Source organism: Sciurus carolinensis, chromosome 7 (assembly GCF_902686445.1).
Source record: "Sciurus carolinensis chromosome 7, mSciCar1.2, whole genome shotgun sequence".
Lineage (NCBI taxonomy): Eukaryota > Metazoa > Chordata > Mammalia > Rodentia > Sciuridae > Sciurus > Sciurus carolinensis.
In genome coordinates this window covers 110,239,990-110,261,141 of record NC_062219.1, presented here as the reverse complement: position 1 = coordinate 110,261,141, position 21,152 = coordinate 110,239,990, and the positions used below count along the sequence as shown (strand labels likewise).

Sequence of the window (21,152 nt, the reverse complement as noted above, 5' to 3'; positions counted from 1 at the left end):
CTGCTGTTGAGGGGAAGCCAGTGAGCTGCAAAATGTTTCCAGTAGACTGTTGCATTTAATGTGCAAGTGAATACATTTGGAGAAGCCTGTATATATTAACAGTGGTTATGTCTGATTGACAGCATTAGAGACATTTTTTCTTTTCATCTTTCCTTGGTTAATATTCTTTTATATATATGATATATATATATCATAATTATATATATATATGTATATATATATATACACACATATATAATTATGATATATATATATCATATATATAATATATAATTATATATATTATATAATATATATAATATATAATATATAATATATATAATATAATTATATATATAATTATGATATATATATCATATATATATGTATGTATATATATATACACACATATATATATAATTATGATATATATATATAAACCATCATTATTCATAGAAGAGAAAAAACAAAAAAGTTAAGTTAGATGTTGTAATGTATATGTACGTTCAGATTGTGATGTGGGAATGAGAAAGTAGTGTTGTCTGTTCTTTACCTGGTTTGCCATACTCAGGGGACATGAACTAGAAGAGTTTTGAGAAAGTGATGTTTGTGTTGTTGCTAAACAGTAGCATAGTGTTCTAAAGCTTGGACTTTGGATTTCAGTGAAATGGATTTACAATTCTGACTCCACTTAACAGCTCTGTGACCTTGGGCATGTTAGTTAGCTTCTCTGAGCACCATTTTTTTTTTTTTTTTATCTCTAAAATGGAGGTAATGATAGGAAATACCTTAGTGTATTAGGTTAGTTAGTACATAGAAAATGCTTAGAGGAGTACCTGGCACATAGTAAGTACTCAATAAACATTACCTCACTGAGGCCTAGCTTCCATCCATTTGCATGCATTTCCTTTGTGAATGGTAGCAGGTCTTTTGAATGTCCCTCTAGCCAGGGCAGCTTTGGACACGTCACCTGTGCATCCTCTGCCATCAATATGTGAAAATTCATAGCTATTTTTCAACATAGGGCCCTGGTTTCACTGCACATGAGCTGGTCCTGCCTCTAGCCCCTGGGAGCTGGGTAGGGCTCCGAGAGAGCAGCGTCACTCCCAAGGCGCTGATTCTCTTTAGAGAGGGTCCATGACCGCTGGCCCTGGGATCCGCCTGCTCAGAACCCCCAGGGCAGCCATGGTGTGTTTTCATCTTTCATCTTTCCAGTGACGTGCAGAGCCTGCAGGCAGCTGTGCTGAGGGGAGGGTGACAAGGGCCTGTGGCACGAAAGGCTCACTTTCCCGGAGTTGCGCATTCCCACGAGGGTGCGTTCGTTTCCTTCCATGTTCCACTTTAGAAATTCCATTACAACCCTAAGTTATCGTCTACCCTGAATCAAAGTACTGTTTTAGTGTCCTTTTTCTCTTCCCTAGCTCATGAGGAGAAGAAGGACAGGAACCGCAGCTGCTTCATTGTGGACCCCTCCAAAATCTCAGTAATGATGCAAAGCCAGTACCGACAGCAGCAAGTACCCACTCCGGCTGTGTTCTGCTTCCAGGGCTGCTTGAAGCACTTTGAGAACTATCACTTTATTTATTCCTAAATAACTTCCTAAGAGGAGTTTATTATATTTCAATTTTACAGAGAAGAAAAGTAAGGCACAGAAAGGTTAGGTGAGTAGGGATTCAATAAAGAGTTGTATTTAATCTTTACAGTCTTCAGTTACCCAAACATCAAAGTATATCTCTTAATTTTGTTTGTTTGTAACAGAAACAAAACAAATCTCTTAATTTTGCTTATTTGTTTGTTTTGAAGTGCAGGGGATTGAACCCAGGGTGACACAGGCTAGGCAGGGGCTCTACCACTGAGCCATATCCCCAGTCCCCAAATCATTTCATTTTAAAGACTGAAGCTCCTTTACAAGAGCAAACTGAAGCCAAGGGAGGGGAAGTGATTTATACTGTGTTGCACAGGACACTAATGAAACCAGGATCTATTGAGTAATCATGACTGTTTATCGCAGGCCCTGCTCTCTAGTCTGTGGTTCTTTCCACTTAGCCACAAGGCCTATATAGGTGATCAAGAAATGAGCCAACTCAGAGATCCTAGTTATGAAACTAATATTGCTGTATGGCTAAGAGAACAATACCCCCGGGCTTTGACTTGCTGAAAGCCCTAAGGAGCTGCCTCAGGTTCAAAGTCCCTCTAACTTTGTCTTGCTTCTCCTCCTCAATCACAGAGATGAGCTCTTTCTGGAACCCCCTTATCTGCATGAAGATGAGATCCCCAAAAAGGAAGATGGTGCCCCTGCCCCCTGCCCACTGCTCCCTGTCCCTGAAATCTCATTATCTGTCTCAGAAAAGAAGAACATGACTGTAACCACACCTGGAAGGGTGGGATTTTTTTTTTTTTTTTTTAAATAAGATACTATCTGTCCCTCAGGCACATTCAAATTCCAAAGAGAATTATTTCACAAATGAATTTCTGTCACTGGGTCCATTCATCTCCCTAATAATCATTTAGGACCCCTCAGAATTGCCACATTATCCATCTCCCTCTTCCTAAACTTGGCCATCGGTGAGTGTCTGGACCAGGACACCTCAGTGTCCACAGATGGACAGGAACCTGAGAGTGAGCCAGGCAGAGCCAGCAGTCGAGGATGTGCACGCAGCTCTGACGTCCTAAGCAACCCTCATGCTCATGTTTCAAATTTGCTCTTTCATATGAAAATGGTTAGCTCCCATAGCCCAGAGTGAGCTCTGGCATCTGAGGCCAAACTGGAGGCCTGACTTGGCTCCCCCTTCACTCTTTCTGCACTGCAGAGGTTTGCCAGGTCCTGGATCTGATAAGCTGGATCAGCAGAAATCCAAGGAGACAGGAGCCCAGGCCCGGCCTTTGTTCCCTCGCAGGCCATCCTCCATCTGATCTCCAGCTCTTCCGAGAACAACCCACTGAACTTCCCCCAAGGACAGGGGATTCACTGAGTCACTGAGGGCTGCAAGGAGCTGAAGAAATCAGGGGGTGGTGCACGTGGCCGGCGAGAATCATTTGTTTGCCTTATTCAACAAATGATTCATCACTGACTGATGGATACATGTTGGAGTGAGAGAGGAGAGAAGTAAAGGAGGAAAAGGAGGCAAAAAGGGGTCTGGCCCATGTTCCCTCTTTTAGGCAGGAGAAAGATGAATTCTAGAAAGTTGAAATGCTTGCCCTCAGCCATGCTGCAGTTGGTGCAGTTGGTGCAAGTTATAGGACTAGAACTTGATTTCCTGATCTTTCTATTATATGGCTCTGACACAGTATGACTGAACAGGGATCATACTGTACCTAACAGTGCTCCTTATTCCTCAGAAAAAGGTGAATAAAGTATTCTTTGGTGGTGGGGCATTCAGTAAGTAATAACTCCCAAGTGACATAGCTTCACTGAACCAATGACATGGTCTGGACATGAGGTGTCCTCCAAGAGGTCCTGTGTTAATACAGGAATGTTCAGAGGTAAAATGATTGGCTTGTGAGAGCTGTCACCTAATCAGTCCATCCTAGTGTACAAGTACTAACTGGGTGCTAACTATAGGCAGGCAGGGTGTGACTGGAGGAGGTGGGTCCCTGGGCATGAGTCCTTGAAGGGTTCATCTTCCCCATGGCTCCTTCCCTTTCTCTCTCTGCTTCCTGGCTGCCATGAATGAACAGTGTTCCTCTACCATGTGCTCCTGCCCTGACTTTCTGTCTCACCTTGGGCCCAGAGCAATAGACTCAGCCAACTGTGGACTAAGACCTCTGAAACTATGAGCCAAAATAAACTTTCCCTTCTCTAAGTTGTTCTTGTTAGGTTTCTTGGTCACCGTGATGCAAAGCTAACTGACACCACTTTCAAGTGACCATTGGCTTGGCCTTGAGCCCAGTGTCTTCCTATAAATAGATTGTATTGGCCCACCCCATAAGCACATACTTCCCTTCTGGTTTCCAGCTCTGACCAAGGTCCTGTGGCAACACCAGTGCATGCCCAGCTAGGTGGTAGCAATGCAAGTTGGTTGTGCCATGATTGGAGGAAAGCCTGCATTTCTAGCTCAGGTCTTCAGCTGAAAAGTCATAGGCATAATGTACCCTGCAGAGGAATGGTGGAATCTGAATCTGCTTAGCAAAGGGTAGAAAGAAACTGGCTATCATAAGGTTACACACACAGTGATCAAATGATCTATCAATGAGTATTTATTAAAGGGCTACCATGCATCTATCATCATGCTTGAAGAAGGCCCTATCCCCACGAAGCTCATTGTCTGGCTGAGATGATAAGGTATGACGTGTATAAAAATAGGAAACAGTCAGATGGTAAAACCCCATTGTATTTTTTTTTTTTTCAAGCAGTGAGGGTTAGAAAAGGATGTGGGAAGAAGTGTTAGCTTAGAGAACTCTGGGGGTTATATTTCCTTTTTTCAAGAGAGAGGCACAGGAGAGTGGGCCTGTGTTGTTTCAGAGAACAAACGAGATGCAGGGCACATGGCTGGACTCCATATAAAGAGAGATATTTTAATAATCAGAGTTGTCTGTCTAAAAGGTAAACATGGCTCACCAGGCAGAGGGTTCCTTACCACCCAGAAATTCGCCATCACAGCCTCCAGAAGCCTGTCACAGGCTCAGCAGAAATCAGACCAGTTTTTTGGGTTTGGAGATTGTTTTAGGTGGCTTCTGAATTTCCTTCTTCCCAACTCTCAGGTCCTAAGATTTGTCATCTAGGAAAGGATTACACCACACATGCTGCAGATGGTAAGGGCAATGAGAGCCAGGAAGTGCCCCCTGCTGCCTCCATCTCTTCAGCCGATAGATGAGGAAAGAGTTGCTTCCTACTCCAGGGACCTGCTACAGGGCCTGTGCACAAAGAAATGTATGAAGACACACGAGGGCTCATATAATGGAGATGCTGGGGTGCAGCCAGCCAAAACTCTAGGAAGAGGCTTTGGAGTGATATGATTATCTGCAATACTGATATTGCATTTATTTTATATTGAGCTCCTACCATATGCTAGGCATTTTCACACCATAGCTACTCTCCCAAGAACCCTAGGGTAACCAATATGTACCTATTTTATAAATGAAAACTGAATCTCAGAGAAGCTATGCCACCAGTAAGCAGCAGAGGCTGACCTTGGGTCCCTACTTCAGAGCCCAGGATCTTGACTTCATCCACCAAGTTGATCTCACTAGCACCTGTGCAGAGCGTTCCCTTACCTTGACCACATGGAGCTTGGGCAAGAGATTGCAGTCAGCCAGGGTCAGCTCATCCCCATCCAGGAACTTACGCTGGGACCCCTTGTCATCGTCTCCACGGGTGTTGGTGTCAATCTCCTCTGGCAGAGGGGTGTTCAGGTAGTCATCCAGTTTCTTCAGTGCCTTGGTCAGGCCTCTCTCAAGGGCTGGCAAAGAGGAGCAAAAGAAGGACATTTAGTCAACTCTCTTGTCACTGGATACAGTCACAGGGTCTTCAGAACAGAGTAACTCATCCCGACTGGTCTCCCTCATCATTCTGCCAGCTCACCACATGCTGCGGAATACCTGGTAGCCGTGAACATGAACATGATAATACACCTGCAGTACAAGTGTATTTAATGACCCCCCCAAGCAAACCCTAACAATGAACATTAGATACCCCCCTTTTTTGGAAAACATATAAAAGTAGAAATAAAGCAGTTAGGATAAATGCCAAAGTCTTTGCAGTGCTTATCTCTAGAGCAATAATCCTAGTCAACTTTTATTTTCTTCTTATGCTTATCTGTATTTTTGTCAATATTCTACAATAAACCCACACATTAATTTTGTAGATAGAAAGTACATAAGCAAGTAAATAAAAACTGTTTAGAATTCCGTGGATAGAGATGCAACCAGATTTTATGAAAGCATTAACTGGCTAACCCAACCCAGGGTCCAGACCTTTGGGAGCCATGCCACAGGGCTGAGAGCAGCAGCCCTGATGGGTGCTGCTCTCCCAGGAGCACTGGGTACCAAGGACACACACTAGTTTAACCGAGGGCAAGTTGTCTACAATGCAGAGCCGTCCCCAATGGCAGGGCCAGCTTGCCAGGCAGCAGTGTCCCCTGGAAGTGTGCAATCCCAGTTGCATAAACACCTGTCACAGATACAGCTCAAAGAACAAACACCCAAAGGAGGAAGATGTGGCAGAAGAATTTCATAGACCTGTTCCAATGATTATCTATCAGGTAATTCATTTAGACACATGAGCTGAGCAGAGTACCCAAAGAACAACTGTGGGAGGTCACTATCACCAGAGTCCTTCCACACAGAATCTCAGTCCATTCCAGTTGTCGAGCACTGACAAACACCTTCTACCTGAGCACTGAGGGTGGCCTTGGAAGGGATGGCTGGTCGGGTGGTTACCCACTGCACCTGTGTGGTCAGCCCCATCCCCTCGGTTGGTCGTTCTTCCAGACTTTGGTTTAGAGCCTGCCACAGAGATAATGGGAGTCAGACCTGATGCTTCTTCCAGCAGATACAAGGGAGCTGTTGCCTGCGGGAGAAACTGAGGGGACTGTCCTCTTGTTCTGATTTTCCCAGATGTGCCTTCTGTAGCCTCTCCTCCCAGAGCCTGCTTTTGTCTTTTCACAGAAGGCCTTTTGTTTGAGACAATGGAATGACACCAGCCCAAGAAAAATCAATTGAACGCTTACTGGAATGTGTGTAGACCGGCTGGAGGTTGGATGTAGTTTCTCAATACTTCCTCCTCCCTGGTGTGGCATTTGAACTTGGGCTTCATCGTCTGCTTTGTGTTTCCAGTTTGGGAGAACAGAATGAGCAGGGCTGGGAAAAATGCTTGTATTCCCCTTAGTAACTGTCTAGACTGTGATGGGATTACCAGACTGTTCAAGGGCAACGGCAGAGGGAGGGTGGGTCCTGGACCATACTCATTATGCTTTTCTCCCTGAAGCACTTGTGATTTGTACTCCATTTGTTTGCTTACTCAAATCCCTCTACCCCTTTTTCAGTTATAAAGACTATGGTGAAATCTTGGTTATAATGGAAAAAGGAAAAACTAAACAGAGTGCCTGTCAAAATTTGACCCACTGACATCATCCAAGAGACCTTGAAGAGATGCAGGAAGGGAAATGTGACTTTGTAAATTGTAATTCCAGGTGCCCCTTGGAGACCTAAGCAAGCCACAGCTCAAATCTGTACCCAAGTCACTGGCCTGGGAACTATCATAAAAATTGGTGAAGAGGACTAGAGCAATGACTGAAGCTCCTTGCAAGGCCAGTTCTGAATAAAATTCAATAGGCAACAGCGGCAGATGCTTAAGCTTCAAGGTCCCTTATAATTGCATAGGTGTCTTTTAAGGTCTTGGGTCTGATTTCTAAAATTTTTATCTGTACTTATTGTTTTGACCTTAGATTCTACAAATCCTGCCCAGATCGTGGTCCTGCAACTAGGTGTGAACTTGGGTAAGTTTCTCAACTTTCCTGGCTTCAGTTTTTTTCATTGCAATAATGAAACTAAAGATACCTAACCTTCCTGTGGCTACTATGAGGATTAACTCAGAAAATGCAGGGACAATTCCTGGAGCACAGTGCCTGGAACACACAAGGGCGATGAGTCAATGGGAGTTATTGCTTTGCATTACCACATGCAGTGCTCATTCTGCTCTCTGTCAGTCACCCCATACTCTTGGTGAGTATATTCCTAAAAATTCCAATGTGCAGTACTCAATGAGATGTTCTAAGAAGCCCCAATTTGGAGGTCAGGTCCCTAGAGGAGAAAATCAACAGCCTGGAGTTGACTTCCATTACTTACTTAATGCACAGCCATAGCCCTGTCCCTCATGCTCCCTGGGGATCGGCCTTGGTGACAAGCCATATTGTCAGGCACCGTTAGAGGTAAACTGAGACAACACACCTGTGTGCTAAAGCACTGCTGAGTAACCAAATAACAAATGGCAGCACCCATATATTCTCTGCCAACTCTTTTCTCTCCTACCTGCCCACTCTGTGCTCTGACCCTGGCACAATCTGGGATCACGAATCGAATGGTCTCTTTTGGCTAATGGCACCTAGGTCATGAAACCATTCATGTTGAATGTTCTGCTCTGGTAAGAGGGAGAGTGTCTGTGAAGGAAAGCAGAGTAACCAGAGATGTTAATTCCTTCAGTGTTTGTATTTGAAACCCCGGCTCCAAAGGGTTTCCTCAGGGTAGCTGGATGGGACGACCTCAGCAAGTGAGTCTGGGGCCCTAGTACCCAGAGACCCAGGATCACTAACACATACCCAGGTACTTGATGGATACCCTGTCTTTTTACTGCTTTCTCCCCCTCTTTCCTCTGCTCCTCATAAAGATTTATTCTGTACCACACACAAATGCACTGGGTAAAATATGTGATGAGGAAACAAGGGGAATAGTTCATAAATATTTTCAGCCATATGCAAACAATCTCAAATTTATTTTTCTCTTTTTTTAAGGAGGGAAAAAAAATCCACCCATTCCATGATCACTTCCAGATTCATTGAGGTTGATATTACATAAGACCTAATATTGTTTTCTCGTCATAGAGAAATAATGTCTTGGAAACAGCAACTTGAGCTAAGAAAATAATATAGTCTTACCAGTATGCAGAGGATGAATGGGGACCCGGGAGCCAACTCTGTAACCCAGCCTCCAACCAGGTCGTGCAAGCACAATTTGCACTGGTTTGCTGACAGCTGGGTACAGCTTGGGGACTGATGAGCATAAGGCCAGCAGGACCCCTGGGGCTCTCATAATCCATGTGGAGAGAGGGCAGATGTCTAAGGTGGTCTTTGAAAAGATGGGAGCAGGTCTGTGGGCTACATAGTGTCCCATGCATGGCTCTCCTCTGGCATGTGCACTAGTAAAGAAATAAGAACCCTAGGCGCACCTCTGGCTGTCTTCTGCAGCCTGGATGGGTGTCTCTTCAGTTCTCCTGTGGAGAAGGAGCTGTCGGGTGCTGGCCCTGGGCTTAGCACCCTCTGCACTGTGCTTTTCCTTTTGTTGCTTCTCAGTCCCGTTCCCCAGAACCAGCAAGGAAATAGAGTCCACCAAATTCTGAATTGACCCAGGGAAGGGTTTGCCACCTATTGCTTAAATGCACAAGGAGGCCATGGCGATGGGGATTATTATTTATCCTCATCTAACATAAAGAAACCAAGTCTTAGACTTACGTAGGCACACCCACTTGTGCAAGCACACACAGTGGGGTCCTTAACACCCTCCCCACCACCCAGGATGCACTAGAGCAAGTCTCTTGTTTGGTTTGTAATTGCTATGACCTTCTTTACAAGCTCCCATGCCCTGGGTGGTGGGAAAACAGCAGCTATAATTTAGTCCATTCTGGATTATAACCTAGTCTGCTGTAATAATCCAAATACTCCCTTTAGAGAATTCTCAATCTCTTTTGCATAGAAGAGCTCAGTTTCTCAGAGAACCTCCCTCTCCCTCGCTCTGGGGCTGCTGTGACCTCATGCTGCTGGAGGCTGGGAGTTCTGGAATCTATAGGGCAGGAGGCTTTGGGAAGCCGATATAAGTCCTACCTCTCAATTATGCTTCCTTCCAGAGGAACCATGGGGATGTGGTCCCTAGGGGTGGGTCACAGGTGGGCTGCCTGACTCCCTCCCAATTCTGGAAAGATCCCTGAACTAAGCAGTGCATAGGACTCCTAGAAACAGTTCTAGTTCCCTCACTCCTGCTTCTCTCTTCTCCTTTATCCCCAAGTCCCCTGAGCTAGAAGAGGTGGATTTTCCTTTTAGTTTTCCCATGTCAAATGGTCCATCGGCTACAGAGCAGCAAGACTCCTGGCATTGGTACACCAGCAAAAGGACTGTCTGGACTCCACAAGTTGAGTCCTCCTGATAGGTTCCTTGATGGGTGAAAATTGAGAGATAAAAGAAAGTAGAAAAATTTTAAGATAATTCTTAGGTTACAAAGATACTGTCTTGTTGGAAATGTTGTTTTGAATATTGAAAACTGAATATCGAGTTGCTTTTTTTCACTTAGAATTTCTTTGACAGAAATTCTAATGTCTCCAGAGCTAATGGATGCCTCAGATGGATTAGAATCATATATATATATATATATAAAGGTAACAAGAAACATATTGTCAAAATACTAGCCCTAGTTCTCCTACAACAGGAGAAAGGCAGAATTTATAAACAGGCTGTTGGATTCTGAAACTGAAGTTTCTCCCATTCTGCAAGGCCACTTCTGGGTGCCAAGGGCTGCCCCATTGCTCCTGGGGCTCCACCTGGCCTGGCACATGCTATGGACTTGCCTCATCCACCATTATTTCCCTGGCAAAAGGATATCACCCCCTTATGTCCTACCTTTCAGCTAATTTGACAACATTTGCATTCTGCTATTAATGGTTGATTTTGGTCAGATTCCTTGGTACTTTCAGTGACCATGATTAGGAGCTATCTCCATGTGCAGTACCTCCCAGGGTCCTTCACACTATTTCTCAGCAACAAATGCCTGTTCTGCCTGTGCTTGGGCCAGTGCTGTCACATGGTCTGTGGGACAGTATAATGCACAGTGAGAAATTCACTTGGATTTTGCAGTGAAGCAGGAAACACCTAGATACTGAGAAATACCTGGAGGATAGAATGTATTTTGACTTTTCATCTCATTTGAGTTCATGTGGACATAACCAAAGGGCATAAGAAGAAGTGCAGCTGTGGTCCAAGGGAGACCGCACCGTGATTTCTCTGGCCGTCATGTATTCTTGGAGAGAAAAGACAAAGAAGGCAGCCTTGTTGATATTTGAAAGTTGAAAACTGAATGATAATTATTGTCAGTAACAAAAAGATAACCAGTAAAAAGAATTTAATGTCACCTTTCCCTCACCTTTTGGAGGAATGATGCTTTTTTTTCCATGCCCAGCTATGAGCAGGGAGGAGAAACTAAGAAGCCAAGTTACCCAAGGCCAAAGATCAGGGGATGAGGGAGGCTGGGGCAGCACAGGGACCCAGAGAGACAGGAAGATGGGGGCAAGGGGAGGTGTAGGCCACGCCGGCAAAGTGCCTGTACTGTCATATTCTCACAAATTGAGACCCTTGAGGAAGACAAAGATGTTCTCAGGGGATTTTTAGGATGCCAGGCTTTGTGATAGGCAGTGCAACCCCCTCTTCCCTCCCCCAGCACAAAACAAAACAAAACATAAAGTTCTACATTCATTTTTTGGGTTTGGGGAACTATTCACAGTCAGGAAGTAGGAGAATGAAGGACCGTGCAAAGGCAAAACTACAAAGCAGGACAAAACTGGGGTTCTTGCATCCATGGTGGTCTTCTAGAAGGCCCAGCCCACAGGGGTGGCTCATCCTCATGGTCCATTGGTCACTTAAAGCCTGTCTGCACCAGGTCCTCAGGGCACAGGGTTCTAGAATATGGGGAGGGGACTTTGTTTCAGGCTGGGTGGGGTCCCCTCTGCTGTGCCTGGGTCTTCTGGCCAGATTTACATGCAGTGGTATTGTCAGAGGAGGGACAGAGGGAGTGAAAGTCAGGGTGTCAGAGCTGTGCACTAGGCTCACCTGTGGAGACTGGTGATAGCCGCAGAGTGATGTATTTTAGAGGCCTGAGCTAAGTCCTGTCTCTGCTTATGGCTGTTCACAGCTTGCCATGAAGCTTCTGCAGCACCTGGTGCAGAAGGGACCAAATATGGCTGGGGATGTGGCTCAGTGGTTGAGTGCTCCTGAATTCAATTCTCAGTACCCTCCAAAAAGAGGAGCATAATAAAAAGCAGCTATTATCGTTGATTATTATTATTGCTGTAGAATTTAAGTTTATGAGAGGATAGGGGAGAAGAAGACACTGGTGAGGGTGAGATCAGCTCAAGGCAGAAGTTTAGTGTTAGACGTGAAACCCAATACCCTAGAACTTCTCGTGTCTGAGAAGGATCCTGGAGAACTCAGGATGAGGCTCACTCTTGGATTTCCCAAAGCATTAGGGGTCTACAGTTGTCTGAAACAGTCGCTTTGGGTGGGGCGTTGTTCTCTCCAGCTACAGGGGTATGTCAGCTCTTCCTGATCTGATCATCTGGAGAATTCACATCCACCTATGGCCTCAGGCTGGGAACACTGGACATAGCTTGACAGCAAGGAGGATGTCAAATCTGTCCTAACTGTGAGGACCCAGGAGCTCACAAGTGGAAAGTAATTCCCAGATCTCTGTTTCCAGGCCCTGGTGAAAGCAGAACAACTAGAAAGACAAACAGCAATTTGTGAGAACATAACAGACAAGGACAACTCCAACAGATACCCTAGCATGCCCTCGGGTGGCAGAGGCAGGGCTCCAGAAGAGTCCAGAGCACATGCTGCCTTGGGTGTTAGTTGTTCTAGAAAGGATTCTGGCCTTGGAGGGAGGATGAATTAAATGACAAGCTCCTGTAGTTCTTTCCAGAAGAGGCCAATAAATGATTCTTCACTCCAAAGACAGGATTTGAATCTTGTGTCTGGGGTAGACTGGGACACAGGACACTGTGGGATGTCCCATAGCCCCTCTTGGGTGGAGAGAATCACGGAGTCAATGGAACACTCTGATAGATCTCAAAGGAACTAGAGGCTCTTCCTGAAGGAAGAGGCATATTCCTCACCCAGCTCCTTCCTCAGTAGGATCCTTGTGAAGCACTCTCTTTGTACTTAGCTCCACAAATCCATTTGTATATTGCCTGCTTGGAAGGATTTTACCCAACGATGATAACAACACACACACACATTTTATTTTTTTTTAAAGGCAAGAGAGACTTGGGCTATTACATAGCTGTGTTTAGAACATCAGCAGGATAAAGAATTCAGGCAACTTCAGCATGCCTTTCATATATTTTCAAATATGAAGGGAGGTATGGATAATGTAGACAAGTTCCAGGTCCAGATAATTTTCTAAATCTTCTCAAAGCCACAGTAAATTATCACTTAGGTCTTCAAATTTAGGTTTCCTTTGGTGTATACAATCTGTACCATGCAAACTTCCCACATGTTTATTTATCAACAGGAGAGAGAGAGAGAGAAGAGAGAGAGAAAGAGAGCGAGGGAGGGAGGGAGGCAGACTCTGAAAGGAGCCAGCTGAGAGGGAACAGCAGAAACACAGGAGCGAGCTGGCAGTCTGGAGCCAGCAGGAGAGAATGTGTTCCTGATTAGGAAGCAGGGCCCCGACTCTAGCCATGGGCCGGTGGCGACCCCTTCTGGCCTGTCCTTAATCAAAGAACATTCTCCTGCCGTGTTCACAAGAACACGTATGTGTTTCCTATTAGGTGTTCCAGAAACTCATAAATGGTTGTAAAACCCATTGTGCTAATAGAAAGAACGACATAAGTGCTGACTGAAGCTATTAATTCTAGTTGTAGTTTATGTAGCAGACGGAATCAGGCTGATATCTATGCGCTTTTCATGGTTATTTTCTAAGAGGTTATTTCTAAGCATCAGGCCATAGATTAGGTTTACTGTGGACGGTCAAACATTGGCAATGGTCTGGTCAGGGAGATTCTAACTTTATCAGTCATCCAGTCCAGTTGGCAGACCTGGTGCTTTCTCAATTCTTCCTCACTCAGAATACTCAGGCTGAAGTGATTTGATCACATTTGTCTTGTTTCACCCTCAAATGGTCATATCTTTCATATATAAGAGCCATATGCAAATTTAAAAACAGCCACCCTGCCACCTCAACTCTAAATAATTACTGGCTTTGGTAATTCTGTGAATATCTATACATTCTCTTCTAGTTGCCTGTTCTTTTATTTGTTAAATAGTCCTCTAAAGGGTTCCCTGTGAGCCAGGTTTGGTGGCCCTTGCTCCTCAGGGACTGTGAGGTTAGGATTCAGTGGTGAAGCTGGGGCTTGCTGAGTATATTTAGGAAACACATGGTAGTCATTCAATGAATACCCATTGGTTTATGAACTGATTTGATCACAGTTTCCAAAATAACCTACCCATGTTTAAAAACTCAGCACCACATGCATTTTAAATAACGGATAATATTAAATGTGTAACACACGCAAGTCAAGGGCCAAGACCACAGGGCCAGCTGCCTGGGCTGCAGTCCTGGCTCTGCCACATACTAGCTAGCATAGGCTGCTTGACCTCCATGCCTCGGTTTCCTCATCTGCAAAATGGAGATCACAGCACAGTGCATTTTATTGGGTTGCTAATACTTGAGTCCCTGCAGAGGACACAGTAAGCTGTCATTATGTGTAGGGTATGAGTTGTATGGGAATCCAAGTGTACCCCCCAAAAAAGCTCATAAATTCTTAGATCCAAGAAAAAAGCTGCTCTGGTCCTCTCAGTAAATGTGGTACTTGACTCATTCTCTGCCCTGAGGAGGTCGCCCAGAGCAGCGATGCAGTCTTCTTGCATTTCCTAAGCGCTGACATGAGCAGGGGTGTTCAGCTGGCCCTTTCCTTCTGACTGTGCAGCCAGGCCTGCAGTCTTACCACTGGAAGCCTTCCCCTAACAACCGGGAAATGGGACAACCTTAGAGGTTGTGGGTGACAGATGCTTCCGCAAAATTCCCCAGTTATGACATCATCCCCCAGCTCAGAGCAGTTCCCAGGGCCCTCACCCACCCGACAGACTACAGTGCGGGGGCAGAAGTCATCCCTGGGTGCTTTAGTTGCACAGGTTTTACTGCATGAGGCTTACATCTTCAAAAATTTGAAGTAAGAATATAGCAAATTAAGTGTGCAATTTTATACTTCTGTTTCCTAAAATCTAGGAGGTGTAATGATTCAGATTTTGTCAACCACAAAGGAGAATTTGAAATAGTGTTTCTTTTTTTGGCGTGGCTGGATCAGATATTTTCACCATAGGGGGAAAATACCTTAACTTGAAAGTGAATTATATGCAAGAATGCATTCCCCCCTTCTTTGTTACTAATAGAAAACAGAACCCAGATATTTTTTTTTTCAGGGTAGCAATGTGCCCTATCTAAAATACTCATCTCTCCAAACTCCCAGATTTTCAGGAGGCTAAATGACCAAGTTCTGGCTAATAGGATGCAAGTAGAAATGTACCAAAGGGTTTTGGGGAATAGAGGACAGCTGGCAGTGCCTGAAACCCAGATGTACTGTCTGGAAGCAGAGTAACCATCGTATCACATGAGGATACAAGTCACACACCCAAGGTGGAGAATCTTCAGTGCTCTAGGAACTCAGATCCATAAATTGTTTAAGCAACCATATTTGCCTGGGACTCTCCACTCTCTGAACTTCTTGTTATGTGAGAAAAGCAAATTCCTATTAAGAAATAAACATTTATCAAGAGTACTTAGAACAGGGTATGGCACATAGTAAAATGCCTTATAGGCTTTTGCTAAGTCAAATAAAATAAATATTTGCTTTAGCCACTGTAATCGAGTTTCTATTATATGTAACCCAACACAACTCTGCCAACATATATATGTATTACTGATATTTCATGATTTGATTTTTATTTTAGCATCTTGCACAGTGTCTGCTACAGAATGAGTATTTGTTGAAAGAATGAGCTGTTCAGTGGTGTTTCAAGGAAGATGCAGGACCTCAAAACTGTGTGACTCTATATGTTCATGTAACTGATTATGGCTCTTTAGAGGGTCCACAATGGTTCCCTGTCTTTGTATAAGGATAGTGCTTGGCTTCTTGGGAATGGATGAAGGTATTCTATTTGTGTGGCCTGGGATGCCCTCCTGGGGGACCCAAGCTCTTTGTTATCAGAGACTAAAGAGAAGCATAGGTTACTACATCCTGTGTCTCTCTGTCAAATGACACGGAACTGAGGCAGAGAGCCAGTCCTGGTTAAAGTATTGAGTAAAATGCATCCGTGGTACCTCCAGTGGAAACAAAACAAGAGCAACTGTCAAGGCAAATGTCAGTCAATGGTCACGTGACTATCAGAGTGGGTGGTGCAGACCTGAGTAATCACATAGTGGAACCCTTTCCTCCCAGGAATAATAAAGAATGGAAGAGGTTCTGGACAAAGGCATGGAGAAAACTATTTACCATGGTCCAGATCATTAAATACTTCTTCCACCAGGGTTCCTAGAAAAATAATTTGCTCTCTGGCTTCTAGCTGAAAGAGCACTAGATTTTAGCTTTCTGTGTTTTCCCTTTTGACTCTTGGTGAAGTTACAGCTTTAACACCAAATATAGTTTTCCTTGAATGTAGCTATAAAAATAAAGGCGAAAAGAAAAATACACTTAAGCAAACACCACAGGCAGCACACTGATGGTCTCGGAAGAGAAGGGCTCAGATCTTTATAGCCTTTCGATGATGGCTCTAAATTACATTTTTTTAAATCTTGAAGCTCCATTTCATATCACAGAGGTTATAAGACCATTGTTTGGTCTCAGATGAAAGATAGCTCTAGTCACAGAACATCATGAACTTTAAGTGAGACCTGGGGTGCTTCAGAGAAAGATAACCCATGGCATAAAGTGAACTACACTGTGGTTCAGGCTTAACAGGTGGGCTTCCACAGGGAGCAGGAAGTAGCTTGGAGGAAATGCCCTCTCCACTCCCCTGACCTTGATAGGTAGGGTGGGCCCATTCATCCTCTCTCAGGTGAAGGAACAGGTAGTGGGGGCATCTTGAGGTGTTTGGGATATGCTTTGCCCATTCATCTAACAAATATTAATTGAATACCCACTCTGGGTCAGGCACTGATTTGGGCTCTGGGGATAATAATGATGAGTGAGACTCACCCATGCAGACAGCTGCCCACTCCTGCTCCTCAAAGAATCGCCCTGAGCCAGCAGCATCAGGATCACCTGGGTGCTTTCAGGACCTCTTCTTTCTAGCCACACTCTGTGGGAGCCCAGAATATGCCACCCCAAAATATAAAGGATTAGTGATTGTGTTGAAGACAATTAAGAAGATGCAGATGCAGGAAAGCTCTTTGCTTTCCTCTGTTTGTCTAAAAGTAGGATGTAGATTCACAAAGGCAGAGAGTAGGGAACAAAGGTTACCCACGGAGGACAACTTTGGGCCCCCAGCAACCTGGAGATGGCGCCAGAGGAATCCACATGAGGAAGTTTAACCAACCAGCCTTTATCTGCCGTTCATTTGCCTTCTCACAAGCTGCTGCCCTGGAGACCCAAAGTCCTTCTCCCCTGTCACCTTTCTAAAAATGTCCAAGTGTCCTTTGTTGAAGATGCCATGTTAACTGGAATTCAAAGTCACTTTGTTGGTCTGATTGCAAGACAAAGAGAAGAGCTGTTCCATACTGAAGTCCTAGACGTGTGTGCCCTCAGCTCACGATGCTGCTTGGGCTCACCCATACACAGTATGTGTGCCTGGGAGCCTTCCTGAGAAGGCTTCTAGAGAAGAACTGTAAAGAAAGTCAAGGGTTTCAAAGTCAAGGTCCTATGCGGTGACTTTTCTTCCAACAAATTATCCTCCTTGATAAATTCAGAATACTAGACAGTAATCAATCCTGATTTCAACTATGATGTTTTAAATAATAGTTGCTTTTAGCAAAAAGTTTAAGAGTCAAGCAATGCCTGCTGTATCCTGGCTATATCTCTGGCTCCGTGGTGTCTGTTGAACAACACCCACAGGCCTCAGTGTGCCTGTATGTGAAATGGACACAGGGTTACTCATCCTGTGTGAACAACATAGTGACAAATTTGCCAGGGAGAGTTTATAAATTGGGATGGTTGAAGTTTTAACTTGAAGGTGCTGGATTTCACGTTTATTATGTTCAGCCCGAGTTCTACTAAAAGCTGGGGGAATTCATTCTGCAGGGTAATTTATCCAGAGCCATTTTTCACCAAGAGTCTGCAGAAACAAGGGGAGAATTCTTCCTTAAGGCTACATGCTGATCATGGACAAGAACTCATGAGTGCAGTCATCATACAATCCAGCTACCATGCTCCCAATGCCCCACACACCTGCATAGGTGATATCAACACCATCGTGCTCAACGGTAAAGCTGTGAGACCCACATTTTGTCCCGTCACTAATAGAACTTTGCATTTACATTTTTTGCACATTAATCAATATAGGAGCCTATTCTTTAAGGAGGTAGGCAATGGTCTTTGCTAATACATAGAAACATTGGAACACACACAAAATGCATAAGCGAGAGAGGGAGAGAGACCTAGCTCCCATGTGTGTACTGCACAAAAACAAGAGGTGTCAGTTGCACAGGATGAGGTAACGGTAGCTAGAGGTGAAAGAGCATTTAACTTGTGTGCAAATGACTCATTTAATGCTCCTTTATTCCCTTGGTCTCTATCTGAGTCCAGGCCAGGCCAGGAGCGCTCATTCTGGTCAGACAGCGGGAAATTCCACCACATGGAATGGTGTTGGTGGTCTCTGCTTTGCTGCAATCGGGAGCCCACACAGCAAAATTCCACTAATGAATGCGCCCACCCACGCAGGACCCACCATCCTCTACCCCTCCTCCCGCCCCGCGCCTGCCCCATTCAACACACCACACCAACACCAACCGCCTTCCTTACGACTGCCCAAGGATTCCTTTCAGGAGCAAAATTTGTTAAATTATAAATTGCAAGCATCCGCCTCAATAATGAACCAAAGCAAAGACCCTCCGGAGGAATCTCAGGGCAGCTCTGGGAGGTGCCAGAGGAAGCACTGGGCCCCTCCCTCCCTCTTACTCTTAGCCTCAAGGACCCTCCAGGGGAGGGAAATGCTAAGACCACTATGTACAACTGTACAGGGCCCGCCAAACCTGGGAGGTGGGTTCCACCCAGCCTAGGTTATTTGTTTTTCTTTGCAAGAATGCTAATCAAAGCAAAATTTTAACCCAACCAACCAACCAATGAAATACCCCAAGTTGTTTCTTGGCGCACAGGGATTGCCAAGGGAAGGCGCCTGAAGGTTCCTTTGTGGACAGAGGCATTTTTTAAAAAGATCGTCATGGTTGCTTTATGAGGAAGTGGCCACGTTACCCCCAGCCTGGGGTCTGCCAGCCCACCCTGGAGGCCTGAGATAAAAGCCCCATTACAGCCCACCGCAGCCTCGGGTACTCTTCCCCAGGCGGGATCCAGTGGTCCTGAGCTGGCACACAACTGTCCTCCAAAAGAAGTGGTGGGCATTTCCCACAGAACAGAACAGGAGCCCCAGGCCACCCAGTACTTCTGCTTCTGAGGATGCTACAGGGTGATCGCAGCTCACGCTCCTGTTTCTCTCCACGAATCACATTAGCTTTCTCATCAGGTCCCCAGGATCATGAGGATGAATGAGTGGGGGCCGTGCCCATCCCCTTGGAAAGGCCAGGCCTCCAGACGGGGCCATGGTGGCATGGGGAGGGCAGGGAGAAAGAGGGCTTTAAACGCTTGGCTATTGAAGTGGCTTGGAATAATAAATACACACACTCTCCTTTAAACGTGGCTCACCACATCCTGGGGATCTGGAAAAAAGCGCTCTGCCTCGCCTCCCCCAGCCCTCACCCCCAACAGCAGTCGGCTTTCATGACGCTCTGGGGGAAGGCACGCGGCCTTTGATAATAAGGGGCTCGTTAGTTCTGGGCTAACAGCCCTCCCAGGCCGCTGGGATCCTTTCAAACACTTTTCTATTTCAGGTCAAGGAAGTTCATAAATGTAAAGACGAGGTGGTGGAAGTGGGAGAGGAAAGGGAGAAAGAGGTGGTTGGGGGCAGCTTGTGACTGGCAGCCAGAGACATCTGGAGGGTCCTTTAGGCCTGATGGACATACCCTTCCTTTGGTGTAGGAAACAGTTAATGAAAGGTGGCTTTGAGTCCCTGAAGGGGACCTGGACTCTTTGGGAATTTAGGTAAAATTGAGTCCCTGCCTGAAGATGCTTGGAAATCCACACAGTCCTTTTGCTGAACACGATTAGCTTCTCTAGAGCTGATTCCTCTGCCGGCCAGAAGAGGGCAGCACATGCTTCTGCATTACAGGGAGAGCTGGGCTCCAGGCACTAAGGGTGGATACCAGGTTATTTGAAGGAAGATTTATGAAATTAACAGCAGCATCAGCAACAGCAATAGTTATCACATATTGGTGCCTACTGTGTATCAGGAACTAAGTTCTTCATGCATAGATGCATTAATTAACATGACAGTGTTACAAGAGAAGGCACTATTATAATGTCCATATTCAGATGAGGAGGCAGAGGCATATAGAAATGAAGAGAAATTGCCTGTGCTAAGACAGAAGTTGATAAATTATAATCCAGGATCCAAATCCAGACCACTTCCTACTTTGATGCTACCCTCAAGCTAAGAATTTTTTTTTCTTTTTACATTTTCAAATAGTAAAAAAATGTCAAAAGAAGAAGAATATTTTGTGATGTATGAAAATTATGTGAGGTGTAGTGTCCATAGATGAAGCTTTACTGGGATGCAGCCTCACTTGTTTTTGAAGTATTGTCTGGGCTGCTTTATGTTTCCACAGCTGAGTTGAGCAGAGTGCAGCAGGTCCTGTGCAGCCCTCAAGGTCTAAGACATTTACCCTGTGACCCTTTATAGAAAAAGCTCACCCCCTGGCCTGACAGGTAAGACTACCTGTTTCCATTCCAGAGGCCAGAGGGCAGGGTTCATACTTCAGTGCATATGGAGTCAGCACAGTTATTCCAGAGGAATCTGGAAGCATTGGAGGCCTTGGTTTCCTTTATTTCCAACAGGGTAGCTCAAGGTGAAGTAGAAGGGTAGGTTTGATGTTTCCTTTGAAGAGTTTCAAGGAAGAAGTGGCATGTTAGATCTGGAAAGGACCATAAGAATTGCTTCCATATTTCATGGAGTCTAAGATGGATATTTTTTCATACTTTGACATCTTTGGAATCAAGCTATGCCTTACAATCAAAATTCTAGTATTAAAGTGAAAGCACTTGTTGTTCAAGCATATTTTGCTTTATAGTGGTATTTAGAATAATAGCATTTTATAGTGGATGACACCTTAGATCAGGCAGTTCCTGCCTCCTCCATATTTTCAGCCTTTTTTATCTCTTTCAATGATGGGAGACTTTTGTCTTTGGTTGGCAGAATACCTAATTGTAATTCCTTATATCAAACTGAAGGTCTGTAAGTCTCAATTCTCTAGGCATCAAAGGAGGACTAGTTGCTTAATAGATTAAATCAGAGATTAATATTTGACTTACTCAGAGAGTTCATTTTAATGAGAGAGGTGAGGGAGAGAGGGGTGCATGCTGGGAAGGAGCTGCTTTGGGCTAGAGGAGTGGTGGAGGCTGTCGGAGGAGTGGGTCTGTTGGGGAGGTCCAACCAGCA

General features: G+C 44.9%; 1 protein-coding gene across 1 annotated transcript in view; it reads right to left on the bottom strand.

The window, feature by feature from the left end:
* Positions 1–21,152, bottom strand: part of Clic5 (chloride intracellular channel 5) — a 99,807-nt gene that overhangs the window by 5,248 nt on the left and 73,407 nt on the right. Inside the window, exon 5 of the mRNA XM_047558025.1 lies at positions 5,194–5,378. Within this exon, the coding sequence (XP_047413981.1) occupies positions 5,194–5,378 (185 nt within the window). The remainder of the gene's footprint in view (positions 1–5,193; positions 5,379–21,152) is intronic.